The sequence below is a fragment of the Lethenteron reissneri genome, chromosome 37 (assembly GCF_015708825.2).
Source record: "Lethenteron reissneri isolate LAM-NWPU_2019-01 chromosome 37, ASM1570882v1, whole genome shotgun sequence".
Lineage (NCBI taxonomy): Eukaryota > Metazoa > Chordata > Hyperoartia > Petromyzontiformes > Petromyzontidae > Lethenteron > Lethenteron reissneri.
In genome coordinates, this window is record NC_083815.1 from 9,328,800 (window position 1) to 9,347,024 (window position 18,225).

The 18,225-nt window shown below is 46.9% G+C and overlaps 1 protein-coding gene across 2 annotated transcripts in view; it reads right to left on the minus strand.

Moving 5' to 3' along the window:
* Positions 1 to 12,314, minus strand: part of LOC133351500 (myotubularin-related protein 5-like) — a 103,228-nt gene extending 90,914 nt beyond the window's left edge. For both annotated transcript variants that reach the window (XM_061566760.1, XM_061566759.1), the window contains exon 1: positions 12,033 to 12,314. In XM_061566760.1, coding sequence (XP_061422744.1) covers positions 12,033 to 12,225 — 193 coding nt within the window. In that variant the 5' untranslated portion in view covers positions 12,226 to 12,314. The remainder of the gene's footprint in view (positions 1 to 12,032) is intronic.
* Positions 12,315 to 18,225: the final 5,911 nt, after the last annotated feature.

Sequence of the window (18,225 nt, forward strand, 5' to 3'; positions counted from 1 at the left end):
GGCAGCCAATGGCTGATGATAATGATTATGTAATCGGCAATGACTCAATAATCACCATATAGCTGGGTGGTCATGGCGTACACCTGTAATCCAGGACTGTGGAGGCAGTAAGGGTTGGTGGATGGTGCAAATTCTGCGAAACTCCAATTGCCGTGGGCATCGAGGTGTCATACTCTGGCTCATCAGGCGGTACAGCAAATTGCGAACGAGTATCATCTGTTCGTTCCGTATGGGATAAAGTGTTGTCCTCTCGTATGCGTGGCTTTTCTTCAGCTGCTCTGGTTTCCTCCCACGTGGATAAAGATTCATTGGCTGGCTGAAAACGTCTTAATATATATAGAGGACTGCAGAGCTTGGGAAATTGTTGATGCTGGCACACTGCCTGGCTGCCTTCGAGCTCGTCTGTGGTTCTACAGCGATTGAGAGATGCAATTTGCATCAACCACAACGCTATGCAAAACTAAACATTCGAAGTTGGCCTACTTCAGCAGTTTTTTTTCTTGCTGTGGTTGTCCCACCTGATGACGATTGCTTGTGTTGCGATCGAAACGTCGTGATCAACTATTTTTCTACCTACGTGACTTTACCGAAAGAACAAAAGAGGCTTTGAAGTTAATTACTGTAATATTTAATAGCCAACAGATGGTGGTGCAGCAAATATACGTTTCTGAACTGTCTCTGTACGAGCATGAGAGTGTTAAGCCCTTGTATCTGTGAGATTTCCTCCCAAGGTGGAAAAAATACAACGGTCGACACATCGCATGAGATATTACGCTTTGGAACACTAAAATGTCATTCTTTGACAATGGCACTGCCACTAATTCCAAGCAAAATTGACAAGGCAGACCTCGCAGGAATAGAGCCTTCCGCTCGGTGCAAGCTGACTTTGTGGCGAGCGCTCTAACCACAAGACCACTCAACCAACCAATATTATAAATAGTATTTTATGGCACATACACAAGTACTGTAGCACATTTTTCAGAGCTACTCGACTCCGCAATCTTGACAGCTCGTCTCTTGTCGAATTGCAGGTAACAAATAGTACGTCGAGGGGTTTACGAAACTGAAGCAACGGTGGGGGCTTTGTGTTACATTTTTCAAGCCACGTACTTAAGCCAAAATCGCACAACCATGACCAAACACAAGTGTGTGCTTTCCACTGCACCTCACTCTTTTGACAACTTCCTACCACTGAATGACGGACAGCCCAGTCACCCACTTGGCACCACTTAACCTCTGTTTGTGATCTTTACGAAATAAAAACCAGTTCAGACTTTTGTGGTGATAATGCAATCCGATCCCCCAAAGTTAGGGCAGATGCAAGCAAGTTTCTCAGTTGCCGCCATTCGATTCCCGCGGTTGCCAACGCAGAGGTGCGAAATAAGTTCAACATACACACGGACGTTCGTTATCAAGCACGCGAGCGGTATCTTGAGCGATACCGCTCGCGTTCTAAAAAACTTCCAAGCTCGCGTGCGTGCCATCCGTACATCAGTGTTGCCCCGTATCGTTATTGTGCACGAATGCTATTGGGCAACGCAGCGCCCGCTCGTAACACGGGAGCTCAGAGCGCGCAAAAATATCTCGGCGCGCGCACGCCCTTGGTAAAAGGAGCCCAGGTAAAACACACGCAGGCCACCCAACCACTGCAGGAGGAGGGAATTCACGAAGCGGTGTAAGTCCACCAACTTGCGCGCACAATGGATCTCGGGCGGTCGAGGTTCAGCCGACCAAATCGCCGGCGCCAGGCTTTGGACGAGAGGCCCGACAATTTACGATTGCACGCCAAGGAGCGACCCGGTCGCTCGTTCGCTCACTTAATAACGGCTGAGAACAGTGTGGCCCTTGTGCCCAAAATTCTACACCATTGGGTGCCACACCAGCCGGCATTATGCATGTGAAATAAGAGTCGCCTGTGTTTCGCTAATTTAGGACTCAAACCAAATGCCCAGTGCTATTGAGTTGCGAGCATTTTTTTTTATTCTTGGCCACCAACGTGACAGCCATAAATAAATATATAAACCTACCATCAGCATGCTATGACCCACATTTTAAATTAGGGACGTATACAAACAAAACAGGCTTGCCGTTTCAAGAACCTTTTAAGGATAATTGGAACGTAATTGAAAAATGAGATTGGTGCGACCTAAATATTTCAACAAGGCATGTACAACAAAAGTAAATGTTGTATCAGGTTCACTGCATATGACAGGAGTTGTGAATGATTTATGTTTGCAGCGGAGATTCCCTGCCAACACTGAATATCAAAAATGTTTTTCAAAGATCACCGTTAACAACAAATTGGTGTTAGGTGATGCTCACCTCCGCTGACAGTCGAAAGGCTGTGATGAAAATTTCAAATTCTATAAACCATTTTTATTTTACCGGGTGAGACCCACCCATTGAGCTATACTGTATAGCTCTTTTTCAGAAGCCACCTGACCACAAATGATAGCTCAACGAAGTGGCTTATAATGTGGAAATATATAGCAGACAAATACTCTAAACCCATGTCCCTAAATGTGGAGAGAAAAACAGGGGGACCTGGAGAAAAACCCACGCGACCAGAGGGAGAATATCCAAAATAAAAAAATACAGGAGTCGGGGTCAGGATTGAACCCACAATCTCCCGCATACCAGGTGAGAGAGTTAACATCTCGCCACCGCAGAGATCAGTATCTCTAGGAACGTAAAGATTATTCCCCTCCACCAAGCGAATCAATGAATTGTCACAATTCTAGGTCACGATTTGATTAAATAAAATATTCCTCTCCTTTGGTCTCAATGCTTCTGTCTTGCTTGTACAGTTTTATCAACTCCATCAAAGGCTTGGGTAAGACACGTAGCCTAGAAGGGATGATAGGAAGATAGTAAAGACAAACAGCAGAGTGGCAGCCAAGGAATGGAACACATCTGAGAGGACATCCGTCAAGCAGATGGGGTTCTGAGATCAGTTCATGTGCAGGTGCTGTTTGAATTGTTGCATCGCAAGATCACGAGAGGTGGCGACACCTTGGGGAGGCCTTCATCCGACAGTGGACTGATCACGGTTAATGATGATAATGACACAAAGATTAGAGAATATATGCAAGTTAGAAACACATTTTTGACCATAATTAGCATAAGTGGGCTTGGAAAGGACATATCTGAAAGGGATGATGGTTAGCGATCACGATTAACAATGGAGTGGCAGTCAAAGGAGGTGGAACACGCCCGCAAGGGCGACCACTGCGGAGATGGAGCAATGAATTCAGCTCATGTGGAGGCGAAAAATGTTTTGTTGCATCAAAGAGGCCTTCATCCAGCAGTGGAATAGCCAGGTCTGCTGACGACGATGACGTTATTGCATACATGACTGTGTTACAAGGTTACATTTCCTTAAAAAAACACTCTTAAGTATTTCTAAACATAGTAACGTGTAAATCAATGCACTTGATCCATTACTGCGTATTATAAATATTTAATATGTAAAAGCGAATTTCAATGTAAGGGCAGTTCTGTAAAAGGTCAGCACAATATATTCATTCTCGTCAATCTGAAATATTTTGACTGCTCTTGGCAAGAAGGCAATATTATCCAAAAAGCTCATCTTGCCGAGCTAACAGATGCTGCTACCGGTAATGCATGGCAATATTAAACACCATTACCAAATAACAGCCTGTGATCAAATCAACTTGGATGCACCGTCACATCTCGGAAGCTAATCTGGTTAGAGACTGAATAGTGTTTGGATGAGCGACCGCTGTGAATAACAGCTGTTATAGGCTGCCAGGCTACAGCAGATAGCAAAACTCATTATTGTGCTGCACTTCTATGCTCCCGCGTATATGCTTCCCCGTCTTCATCCACCCGCATTGACCAGCGTTGTGAAGTATGGTTAAATAACCATCGCGACCCGCACATCATAGGGAGGTGCTCATCCAGCAGTGGAGTGACAAAAAGGTCTGTACAAGCACCATCGTGTTTTGTTCACCCAGGAAAGTCTCACCGAGCATCATGGCTCCTTCTCATGAGGGTCCTGCTTTCGAATGTCCGGCTATCCATTTATTGAAAGCGATGAAACTGCACGGATAAAACCACTGAATAACACAGAAATATTTAACCCCACAGTGTAGATGGTCCGTCAGACACCTACTTGCTAAACTGCCCTCTTACAGGCAACTCGATACCCCTACGGTCAGGTCAATCTCTGTGTGATCCACCTTGCTACGAGGTGCATGTTAAACGTGTGAGCACTGGTTAATAAGAAACCTGGACGAGTGGTGCCGAGGTCAGATCTATAAACTATAAAAATGCCGACCAAGGGTCAACTCAGCCCATCATCATCACCACTATCTATAAAGGGCTTCTAAAATAGGTACCACTTTGCGTAAACTGGGCCCTGCCATAGGAATGCAGATTTTCATCATTAGCTCTAGGCCACAAGCAGACATAAGTGGTGCCCTAATCCTCATATAAGCACGGAGAGAATTTGACTTTGACAATCAGTCAATAATAGGCGGCACAGTCATGAGCACACACGCCATGACGCCACATTGCTCAGCTGCGAACGCTGCAGCCCCTTGTCGAGCGTCACAAATCAATCGTGGGTGGGGTCACCGTCTCCTCTTCTGTTCCCCCTGTCTGCAGGAGGCATGCCCTTTTCACCCACACTTCCGACTTTCTGTTTTCACTTCTTGTATGCGCACCTGTATCGCACTGTCTGCGTGGAGTGGCGGTAGAGTGATCAGCGTACTGAGCTACGGACCCGGCGGTCCGAGTGCGATTCCCGACCATGGCCAACATATGATGCGGCCACTTGCTCCACACGTGGAGCATTAGGACCAGCACAAATTGTGACTGTGGCCACCAAAAGTCAGAGAATCGCCCCACGTGCCGAACTCCTGCCCTGAGAGATGAATTCACGGTGTCATCACAACCGCTCACTCTGCCTCGCCTGAAGCCGTTGAATGGGTTTTTAACCTCGACATCAACACAACTACAACTGCTTCCCCAGCCACACGCAGAAAAAAGTGGTTGTTTGACATTTGAACTGGTCCTGTGCTTCCTCGAGGTCGACTTGCCACGAGTATCTGTTAGCGTGTGCGTGTTAAAGATTAGCACTAGGGAACGGTGGCACTTACCACTCTACCCCTTGTGTGCCTTACAGGCATTAACAGGTGTTCGCCAACAGCACTTGCCCCAACATTATGTTAAATGACACAAGGGGGATCTTTGTATTCATGTATTTTGCTTCTGTAATGTATGTGTTGCATGCCATATCCACGGTGCCTCAGTGTGAAATATAATAAGTAATTCACATGAAGATTAATTCATTCTTAAACAACGCAGTGAATCATATACGTTAGGACCAAGAGGCAGTTAGTTACAGGCAGATGAAACAAGGAAGGTTTGGAGCCTCCTGGACTTAAACATGGGTAGGGAGTCGAGAGTTGAAAATTAATTCACGTGTTTATATCAGTAAATATTCCATAGATGCATACCACTATAAATGTCGTGAGAATCACAATGGAAAGACAGGAACTGATTTGAGAATAACAATAACATTTCCCCGAAACATGGAAGCGATGAATCGTTACCTCCCAAATGGTAGCGCGGTGCTGTGTGCGTCTACCGAGGATGTGACATCGATGCATCTGTGCAATGATTAAAATAGCCTCTTTTGCTCATGGACACACGCATCAAATGGCACCTGTCAGAATCAGATAGTAACGATTCGTGCAAACTATGCGCAAAGGCACGCAAATGTTACAATTAGACTAACGGAGTGAACAAAACGAGGGAAATTGTGCAAACGAGACGGTAATATCAAGACTAAAATAGTTCCTTGTAATGAATCAACAGAGTTAATGGAATCGCTGCAGGGGGGGTGAAACATCACATGCCTAATTTCAAATGTGCAAGTTTAATTGTTAACACTAAGCATACACGTACAATGTGTCGTGTATGAATTTCCATCGCAGTGTGTATGTATACAGTGCTTCGATATTAATTAGAGTGTATCATATTTTGCATTGTGTGTTGGAGACATACTTTTACACGTAATTTTTGTTTTGCTTCTGTAATTTTTCAGACATATGCCAATCCACTGTTAGATTAAGCTCACCCCCCCCCCGACTGCACACATCATGTCAGTCTGGGCTGTTTGTCCATACTCCATATTGGTCAGTGCAGTTTGGTGAGGGAGGGGGCTCAAGACCGGCTTAGATTATCACTTGCCACTGATGTTAGCCGTGGCCAGGAATCGAACTCAGGTTGGTGGGGTTCATTGTGCAGCATGCTAACAATTGTGCCACAGTTCTGCATTTACACATCACACCACATTAATTACTCTATACAGTACACCGAAGAGAACATTACAGACTGAGTGTTTGCATACACTAATGAATGAGTACGGTGTCTTAAAAGAATCATATTTTCTATTGGTTAATTGCTGAACACAACTTGAGTTGGTTTTGTACTCGATAAGACTCAACAATAAGCCACAAAACATACAACTTGACATTGGAGGCCTGCCAACAAAAAGGATATACATTTTTATATATTTCTGAAAGTCAAATATACGCCTGTTATTGTACAGCAATGACAACCTACTATTCACTGAAACGGCGAATTACTTTAATTATAAAAATTTGGCCAGAGTATGGCTCAGTGAGCAAAGAAGTAGTGCTCCAAGTCATGAGATCCCATCATAATCGGTCCCATCAATAATCATAATTCGTCGTGGGATACTAAAATAGGTACGGGCCCCTGCTGTACTTTTAAATTGCTATTCACGATGGGATCTTCTGCTGTAAATAAAATGATTTCCACTTTGCGCAAAATAAGTGGTTGTGAGACGAATAGCCTGTCCCCACTATCTTCTTGGTTCTTTCGGTAAAGTCACGTAGAAGGGAAATAATAAAATAATATAAATAAAACATAATAAAAAACAATTCTCATGACGTTTCGGCCACAAGACGCTGTCTTTCCGACAGACCTGTTCTTCACCTGAGGACGGCTGCTTGCGTTGTGGCCGAAACGTCGTGAGAATTGTATTTTATTATGTTTAATTTCTATTATTTTATTATTTCCCTTCTACGTGACTTTACCAAAAGAACCAAGAAGATGAATCCCTGCAGTCAGGAAAGCTTTAAATCGAAATGTCCCCACCATGTGAACAGGGAATTTCCATCATTGACCTGTATCTAATAGAAAGAGATGAACACCACCTAAATTGTTGTTTGAGCAGGGGAACACTGACTTTCTTTAAAGACTGAAATGTACATACGGTATTCGCCCTTGAGCAGTATTTTGTGTACGTGGGTGAACATGTGTCCATACATTGTGTGTGGGGACCTGTGCCATCCTCCATAGGGGCACGCTAACAGCACTTGCCCCAACAGTCTGTCACATCTGGTCGAACACCATATGAGACTAGGCTCTAAAGAAAGCTGTCTCTGGTGTGGACCAATCAGTTTCAAAGACAATGCATAAATTATCAGAGTATTGTTTTTTGTTTGCATTTGACTGCAAGTATTGTGGTTAATGTAAGCATGATTCCTTGCAAAAGGTGTCAGTTTTGTTGCCAGAAAAAAGGGGAAAACCCCTATTAGTCTGTTTGAAGGCAAGCAGAAAATCTTAGTATTTTGTTTGGTGCTATATATGCATGTGTATTTGATGTTGTATGTGTTTGGTCTGATTGTGTGTTAATGTGCACGTGTATGTTTGGTGTGAATGTGGGCAGAGGTTTGTTTGCTCCGTGATTGTGTATGTGTGCATTCACTTGTATCTTTGATATGTGTGTGATGGCATATATTTAGGTATTTGGAGCGTGGGCATGTTAATGTGTTGTGTGTATGCAGTATATGTGGGAGTCTGTCTGGTATGTGTCCTTGTCTTATGTGTTGATTGTGCCTATATTTCTGTATGCGTGTGGTACATGGCCGTGCATATTTTTGTAAGTGTGTGTTGTGTGCATGCATGTGTCTGTGGGCAAACACATCTAATATATATGCGGTAAGGACAGATTGATGCAAATTCTAATGATGTTCTGTTCTACAGGGGCTAGGAAGTAGAAATTTGCCACAAATATTGTCGACGCTTATAACCTAACAAATTTCACAATCCACATGATCCAATTTGGCTCAACCAAAGTTCAAAATTGCATTCTCCTGCTAAGCACTTACAAATGTGATTCCCACCATCAGCGAAACCAAGTAATTCACCTTCCGTGGAGTGAGACAACTCACGCCGGAAAGCCCTTTAGAATTCCTCTTTTGTACGAATACACTGTACATCCACACACTCCGCTAGGCACGGAACAGGACACGGCAGTTAACCTCAAACAATGGCATCACAATTCAAACCAAATGATTTCCCAGAGCTCCTGCCGGAAGGGTCCGTCGCTCATCAATGCCCGCCCCGAAGCGGGTTCAACATTCCCTGTCTCACAGACACTTGACACGCACAAGGCAGCAATCGCAACACATTCACGCTGGAGTTCAACAGCTGACAAGTCACCGCTGAACAAATACAAGAGACATTAATACACTGCCCACAGCTTGTAAGTGGGCAGTTTTTTTCGAAGGGCAGTAACACTGCCGCAGACACCAAGACAAAGCTCGCCCTGTGTAGTGGCACACACTGTTGGGGCAAACGTTGTAAGAGAGCAACCTTTAAGGCTGGCACCGCACGCACGCACGTGGGTGGATGGATGGGTGGTAGTGGTGTGGTCAGAACCACTTTTAACCCACCTTTGTCTCCCCCAGTGCTCATGTTTACACGGTGCATTAGCTGATCTTGTGCGGCTACTTGTTTTTTTTACCTCGGAGAGGATCACTATCAATTTAGATGCCATTTTCCACCGATGCTTTAGATACCAGTGGCCACTGATGGCATGGAATCAAAGCTCTTAATGCCCTTGGCTTCGCTTTTTGCAGTGAGCTCACCGCTGTAACAAGCACTACTCTAACAGTTAACGCGTGAATACGTAAAGGCAAAAATAAAAGTTGGCAACCACTCGCATACAGTAAAGTTTGTTTTTTGCCGCCTCAGCGAATTCTGATACTAAAAATAGATAAGAGTGTTTATTAAGTGGTTTAAAGGAAATAACATTGTGTCCATCAGGCTTTGGGGGCCTCAGAATAATAAGGTTTGTCGGAGCAAGGTAAACATTAGAGGCAAGCTCCACACGGTCACTGCGAGTGCATTTCACGCGTATCTTTAGGGGCTCGTCTGGAGAGTTCACAAGAAATTCGTAATAAAAGCCACATGCAACCACTGCATTATGTAAGTGTCCATGCGAACGATTGTGGGACCCCATCCAGGTCTCCCTTACGGAAAGGTAATGATCCTCAATGGACTCTGGTCGGTTAAAGAAGGCATACTGAATATCATAGCGAGGATAAAAATAGTGTTGGGCAGAGCTCAACTACATTGGTGGTGCTGGGCCAGTGGTGGAGATTCCACATTCTTATGGCAAGGGAATAGTCGATAAACGTACAAAAATAGACGATGTGTGTTTGTACATTAAACAGGGTGGGTAATAAGTCCCTGTGCATGAAAGCAATATTATTAACCTCAGGAAGATAAAGGGCATGGAATACTTCCTTCTTAATACCATGTATACTGTCCACAGTACTTCTCAAAACTACAAATTCCAGGAGGAAGAAGGCAAAAAGTGGCATTCATCTCAGAACAGTAAAAAAAGAATGTCAACTCAGATGGCTAGGACATATCGGATCGGGTTAGCGGTACCCATCTCAGACCAGCCGAGAGCAACGTAGACTCAGACGGACAGGGGGATCTGTCGTAAGGGGATCTGTCGTAAGGAGAGAGGAACCACAGCTGACGGTAAAGGTGATGAACATGGGAGCACCAGTGTGGAGATGGAGAGGTAGGCCGAAGTGAGAGGCGCTTTCCAAGTGGTGAAACAGGACATGAAAGACGGTGGAGTGGATGTTGAGATGATAGCCCTGGACAGGAGTGGACAGAGAGGGGGGCCAGGATGGCAGACCTCACCACGTGAGTGGGGGGGGGAAATGCAAGCAAGAGGATTTTACAATTTTTCGGAATTTTCTACCTGTAGTTAAATGCAAATGCTGTGTAATTATGGAACATTCACCATCATAATGACAACCCTGGCATAACCCACATGAGTGGGAAAAAATGCGAGGAAGAGGATATTAGAAATTCAGATTATTATTTTTTTACCTGTCGTTAAATACAAATGCAGTATGAATATAGAACATTCACCATCACAATGACAGCCCTGATTTGAACCTGATGACGGGTAATTAAGGCAACAGGCGGCCAATATGCACACGCACACATAAATAATAATGCAGTAAAATCCATACATGGCCCAGCCAGTGGCCCACAACAACAACATTCGTACACGCAACAACATTTGCACAACAAATGCGTCAGATACGAGCCAGCCACTGTGTGTTAAAGTCCATTGTGTGCATTCCATTGTGTGCATGTCATTACCTGTGACATAGGCTGTGTCGGGTGGTGGCCAGTTTAACGACACATTTATATTTACGCGATCTAACTCAAGAAAACCTCTATGACGTATAACATTAGTCGTTAAAGCCTACGTGTTAAATTGCTTAGTATGCATAGTGTCATGTTGCAGTATGCATGTGCATTATAGTACATGTTATGCATTATTGTACGTGTTGACTATACACACCAGTGTGTATGTTCTCGCATGTATACACGTGTGTGTTTATATTGTGTGTGTTTATACACACACACAATGCAATACACAATGAATGCATATTACAGCAATGTATTCATGTACGTATCCCAGCGAGGGATGTGCATGTGTGTGACATCACGTTTGCAACATCGTGCTATGGTTACACACGTGTTACGCGTGTGCATCATGCATCGCATCTTGTATTTAAGTTGATGTCTGTGCACCATACCTGTCAACCCCTCATCAGATCACCCTGCAAAGTGCCATCGCAAGGTAGAGACACACAAATATAATTGTTTTGCCCGTATTGAAGCGGCTGTGTACGCCTTGTGGACCCGAAAACTCCATTCCCCTGTACAATAACACGGGGTGAGCCGTATGGGGTGACATGGTGCACGTGTGTGCACATGTGTGCACATGCATGTTGTGTGTGACCTGCCACTTTGTGTCACCACTGCTTCCGGCCTCGTCTGTAATGCTGTATCATCATCATCATAACAGTGTGCATGCCAAATACCTATGGGTTCATATAATACTGTGTATTATATGTACGCATGTATGATGTTTACATGTATGATGTTTACATGTATGATGTTTACATGTATGATGTTCTCATGTATGATGGATGTATCTGTGTGTGTGAGTGTGTTTCATCCTTTCTCCCAATCTCGTATCCATCAAACACGTGTTACTGTACCGGTGAACGCCTCAATAAAGCGTTGCATGTGGGGTAGCATGTGTGTGTACACGACATGTATGAGCTTGTAATGTGTGCGTGTGTGTGTGTTGTGTATCTGTGTGTGTTGTGTGTGGGGTGTCGGTGTGTGTGGGTGTGTGTTGTTGTGTGTTGTTGTGTGTGTCGGTGTCTGTGCTGTGTTTCGGTGTCTGTGTCATTGTGTGTGTGGTGTGTCGGTCGCTGTGCTGTGGTGTGTGTGTGCTGTATGTGGTGTGTCTGTGTGTCAGTGTCTGCGTGTCGGTGTCTGTGTTGGTGTGTGTGTGTGGATGTGTGCCGGTGTCTGTGTCATTGTATGTGTGGTGTGTCGGTCGCTGTGCTGTATGTGCTGTGTGTGCTGTGTGTCACTGTCTGTGCTGTCTGTGGTGTGTGTATGTGGTGTATGTGTGCTGTGTGTGTGCTGTCTGTGGTGTGTGTGTGTGCTGTGTGTGTGCTGTGTGTCACTGTATGTGCTGTATGTGGTGTGTGGATGTGTGTGGATGTGTACTGTATGTGGTGTATGTGCTGTGTGTGGTGTGTGTGTGTGTGCTATCTGTGTGTGTATGCTGTGTGTGTGTTTGCTGTGTGTGTGTGTGCTGTCTGTGTGCTGTGTGTGTGCTGTATCGGCGTCACCTTTGCTGCCGGCCTCGTCGTATTCCACAACGACAAAGTAGTCTGCGAGTCTCGCCATGAGCTCCCCGTGGGCTCTCTCTCTCGCTCCTCCTCTTCGTCTCTCTCCTCCTCCTCCTCGTCTCTCTCCTCCTCGTCCTCTTCGTCCTCCTCGTCGTCGTCGTCTTCGTCTCTCTCTCCTCGTCGCGGGGCTCATCGCCCAGCCGGCGAGGAGGAGAAAGGAGAGGACGAGGCGGAGGCGGCGGCGAGCGGTGGAGGAGGCTGAGAGGGGAGCGGAGCGGACATGGCGAGGGATGGGGGGTGGGGGGGGTTGGGGGGGGGGCGAGGGATGGGGGGGGGCGAGGGATGGGGGGGGGCGAGGGATGGGGGTGGGGGGGGTTGGGGGGGGGCGAGGGATGGGGGGGGCGAGGGATGGGGGGTGGGGGGGGGTTGGGGGGGGGCGAGGGATGGGGGGGGGGGCGAGGGATGGGGGGGGGGCGAGGGATGGGGGGGGGGCGAGGGATGGGGGGGGGCGAGGGATGGGGGGGGGGGGCGAGGGATGGGGGGGGGCGAGGGATGGGGGGGGCGAGGGATGGGGGGGGGGCGAGGGATGGGGGGGGGGCGAGGGATGGGGGGGTGGGGGGGGTTGGGGGGGGGCGAGGGATGGGGGGGGCGAGGGATGGGGGGGGCGAGGGATGGGGGGTGGGGGGGGTTGGGGGGGGGGCGAGGGATGGGGGGGGGGCGAGGGATGGGGGGTGGGGGGGGTTGGGGGGGGGCGAGGGATGGGGGGGGCGAGGGATGGGGGGGGGGGCGAGGGATGGGGGGGGCGAGGGATGGGGGGGGCGAGGGATGGGGGGGGGCGAGGGAGAGAATGGGGGGGGGGGGCGAGGAATGGGGGGGGGGATGGAGGGATGGGGCGAGGGATGGGGGGGGGATGGGGGGGGGCTAGGGATGTGGGGGGGGGGGGGCGAGGGATAGGGGGGGGGGGGGGCGAGGGATAGGGGGGGTGGGGGGGGCGCCTCCAGTGGCCGCCACGCAAAGCCAAAGGTCCCCCGTGTAGCCCACCGCAGCGCTGTTTGGGGGCAAGTGCAGTTCGGACGGAGCCGATTGCAGCTGCTGCGTTAAGATCGGCACCACGCATCAGCGAAGGGGGTGGGGATGGGGTGGCCAACACCACGCCCGGCCGCCTTTGTCTTCCCGGTGCTGGTACTCTTCTAAGGATGAGTCCATACCTGGGCAGTGCCCCTACATTATTACAGACCAATTCAGACATTATTGGTCACCCCGTGCCCCCTTATACATCTCAAAAATTAATCCTGCAAAGTCCCCATGGCAAGGGAGAAACACAAAGAAATAGACAATCACCACTACTACAATCACCACTACTACAATCACCACTCGCTTTATTACAGAACAATTCAGATCTTCATCCTGCAAAGTCCCATGGCAGGGGAGAAACACAAACAAAAACGGCTGTACGCCTCATGAACCTGAAAACTTAATTTCCCAGTGGTACAAGAATACGGGCTAAACCGTATGGGTTGACATCTGTGTGTAAGTCGGCCGAGGGAGGACCCAGAACAGGGTCAGATATTTGCCACTGATGTTGGTCGTGGGTGGTGAATAGAACTTGGGTAGCCCGGTTTTGCAGGGCGATGCGCAACCACTGCGCCACCGCTCCCCGTGAATACTCACAAAGCCAAAGAGCCCCCCTGTAGCCTGAACAGACTGTTGGGGCAAGTGCTGTTAGCGGACACCTATGTGAAGGCCGGCACGGCACACGAGGTGGTGGGTGGCCAGCACCACGCCCGACCGCCGTTGTCTCCCCAGTGGCGATGTTTACTACACACCGCACCAGCTACTCATTTGAGGCTGAGTCGACCGAGAGGGAGGATCCTGGACTGATTCAGATCACCGTCACCGGTGTTGGCCGTGAACGGGAATCGAACTCGGGTCGCCGGGTTCGTAGTGCACCATGATACCCGTTGCATGACCGCTCAACACGCGAGGCTTTAAATTCCGCCCAAGCATTCCCAGGGCAGAGCTCAGGAAAATGCAGGGTGATTCAAAAAAACTGTTAACACTTCTGAAATTTTGCAACAATGCCACAAGAAATGTGCCGCCTCCGGGCTCTGGAGACCACCTGGAGAAGATCCCAGGCACGTGTTGACAATGATGGCGTACACGTGGAGACTATTTGACTTTTTGAAGCTTTTAAAATACATTTGTTATCACGTTACAGTGTATTATCCATTCTTTTTCGATTAAAAACGATAGTCGCATAAAAAAATGTTAACATGTTTTTGAAGCACGCTGTATTTCTACCCCTCCTCTTCTGTCGAGAGTGGGGGGCGGGGAGGGACGGATATTCGGAGATTTTGTAGGTCCAAGATAATAAAGAAGGGTTATGTTGTTGTTGTTATTTTTACATGTTTATTTTTGTATTATTACCTTGTTGGGGCATTTATATTTAAAACAATTGTTTTAGAAAACACAACTGGAAAATGTGATCCATCATGTCTCACCGTAAAGGAGCTATGCATAGAGTTTATGCGTGGACAAGTCTTGTTAAGATGATGGCAATGAATCATATTTTGGCGAATGTCCCATTTTTTAGGCCAATATCTGACAAAAACGACCCATTGTCTCTCTCCATCGTAATGATGACATGTTTCGGCTATTTCGTAAAAAAAAGTGAGCCAGGCTTCTTCAGAAACGGAGTGGAATGTCAATACAGTTGATAATCCAGTCATGGAAGATTGTCTTCTGACAATAACAACGATTTCTGGGACTGTTGACATTTCATGTTCCACATGGGTGCCTAGACTTTTGGCCATCAACCAGGAACGACCTTATGCACAGTCATACTCTCTGTGGCTATTACAAATACAATTATTTAAATATTCTCACCAAGTTTGTGACATTCGGTCCATCATTTTTCAGAACATTTGTCCCATCCACCAGGGAAAAATAGAGTTCATCCTTCCGTTGGGCAAAATGGTGGTCTCCGTTTTATGGGAAAGTAAATAAATTATACAGTACTGACAAAGCTCACCTATAGGTGTGTGTAATTACAGAGAGGGCTCTTTGAATATAGTAGGAACATGACTACTCTTTTGTGATATTTGCGTGTTTATTTTGTAACCGTATGTATGTTGAACTTCTTTCGCCCTTGTAAACAGCAAATCATATAAGTTAGCCACTGTGGAGATGATGTGATGCATCACGTCAGCTCATGGGCAAGACCGATTGTGGCATCACAGAACCGTGAGGATGGTGATGGCGCACAGTGAGGAAGCCTTTAACCTGAAGTGTATAGAGATCAGGGCTGATGCTGATGATACAATTGTTTGTCTGTATCCTAGTTTATTATGTGAAATTAGGAGGCATCATCACCGGGCATTATCACACAAATAAAATTGCAGAATTAAATCAAACTAAACGGGAGAATTTCGATTTAAAGCTTTCGTGACTGCAGGGAATCATCTTCTTGGTTCTTTCGGTAAAGTCACGTAGAAGGGAAGTAATAAAATAATAAAAATAAAACATAATAAAATAATTCTCACGACGTTTCGGCCACAACGCAAGCAACAGCCTCGACAGACCTGGTTTTCACCTGAGAACTGCTGCTTGCGTTGTGGCCGAAACGTCGTGAGAATTATTTTATTATGTTTTATTTTTATTATTTTATTACTTCCCTTCTACGTGACTTTACCGAAAGAACCAAGAAGATGAAACGGGAGAAATTAGGTGACTACAAGCCCTGAATTGTGGTGGCTGCAATTCATCATGCCCGATATTAATGAATTGGTCAATCAACCCCATTCTCATCACGCTTGGCTTCCATTGACTTGGACGTGTAACCACAGTCAAAGTATCACTTGTGGGGGAAGTAATAGCTGAGTGATCATTAATTGATCATGTGTGTAGTAAACAAGGGGTTGAGATGCACAACAAATAGTTCTCTCTGGCAGGAATTAAAGTCTTATCAAATCTATGGATCACGTGCATTGTACCTCAATGGAACATAAACATAAAGAAAACAGCTCCATATCAGAACAAATATTTTTCAACCCACCGTGGTATGTACAGTATGTGGGGTGTGTATCTTTACAGATATGTTAATGCCCACTTACCCTCTACACCAATTTAAGCAGTGGACTGCAGATGTTTAAATACTTTCACCAAATACCAACATTTTTGTTTCTAAAATTTACCCGGATAGTTTCAATTCCGTTAGCAATCCACTACTGGATGAGACCTTCCCCCTGCTGTGCCAGTCATGGGTGTTGTTTATCCATTTTTCACCACAATAGTCACTGCAGATGGTAGAGTACTGGGTCAGATATCACTTACCAATGATGTTAGCCATGACCAGGAATCACACTCATGACACCAAGTTTATAAAGCGGTGTACTAACCGCTGTAACCGCCCCCTCGGATTAAAATTGGCCTAAAACGAGTACCTAGTGTTTTGCACCATTAGCGGTGGGTAGACAAAAGCAACCAGATGCTGACATTATGATTGCTCACAGCACATTCCCAAAAAGTCTGTATGGCCTTAACAAGATATTTGTCAGCATCTGCGGGGTTCCGTGTGCCTCTGTGCTGCTCTGTGTGTGGCCGTACCAGTCGCTGTTGCTTCTGGAGGCACTCAAGAGGCTTGGGTTTCTGTCCCGTGGCTCCCGCAGATGGGGATTTGGCCAGGGGACATAATCACAGCCTTCCCCCTCAGGGTCTCTGGTGCACATTCGACTTGTCGTACACGGCTTTATTGGCAAGCCTGCATTTCGAGCTCGTCAGGCAGGCGAGGCTGCGGTTGGCCGGACTACATGGCCCGGATTATGTGGCCAGCGTGCCTCGCTATCACATGCCACAGCAGCTGTCACTTCTGGGGACCAAGCATATACTGGCACAGAGCTGGGGTGGAGCGATGCACCAAAATCCGTGATGCACGTGGACGTGCCAATACCATTGCAGAATGACCATTTTTATTTATGCAATCTCCATGCTGGAGGTAGTGGTGGAGATGGGGTATGATGTGTATGCTGAAGGCGATGGTTATAGTGATGGTCGTGATGATGGAATGATGGCGGTGTTGATGGCGGTAATTATGATGTATTGGTGCCGGTGATGATGGTAGTGTTCATGACTGTGGTAATGGTGGTGGCCGTGGTGATGGTAGAGTTGTAATGGTGACGGTGCTGTTTGTGTTATTGATTGTGATGTTGACGGTGATGATGGCGGTAGCGGTTGAGAAACTGTTGTCGCACACTATGCACGTTAACACTGCGTTGTTCGTGCCCTGGCAGAATGGAGATATTTTACAGGAAGCCTTGCAACAGACGGTCAGGACCACCAGTGTCAGGATCGGCATCTGTGGAGGAAGCTGAAAAATGATGCCACTGGGCAGCTGGTGGTGGCTCCCCTCCACCAACAACAGGAGGCAGAGCGGCAACACTCGCAACAGCAAGCAAATGGCGGAAAGAAGAGGTGACAGGAAATGTATTTGGCACCAATAACTGTCGCCTGCAAAGCAATGTCTACTTCTGTCCCATGATGTCCTGTCACAGTGTGCTTTCACCGGATACGATGGTGACATCACCGAGACCATGGCCAATAAAGATCAAACGACCGCTGCACTCTTCTCAGACTTTGGCGGTGCCCATCTCTTTCAGTGGTCTTGGGTCAGAGGGCAAAGCTCCACATTCCTCTGGCGGGGATCAGTCTATCCGCAGAATAGACCCACTGTTGACTTCTTGAAGGCACTGAATCATGACCAGGTGGTGCTCATTTTCCTGTGGCTTTACCCACTCTAATTAGTATGCTCAGGTTTATACAATGGGATGCTGCTGTGGGGTAATGACTGGACTTGCAATCCAGAGGTCAATCTTTCAGGGCAGCAGTGGTAACATTGGTGCAAGTTTGAACCCCCCCTCCTCCACCTCTGTCCACCTAGCAAAATAAAAGAGTACAGCACAATCAATTGATCGGTAGGTTCCCTGTGGTGGGATAAAGTGTGGGTACTCCCAAGATGTCTCGCCAGTATGGAAGAGTAGGCCAACATACCGTCTAGAGGGGCTCTCTAGAGCTTCCTGTAGCACAGGCCCCTTTCGCTAGCAGTCGCTTGAACAAGCAATTGAAAGGCTGCACCTTTATTTTTTTGCCATTTATTCTCAGATCTCCCTTGAAAACGAGGTCATTAACCTCAACGGGA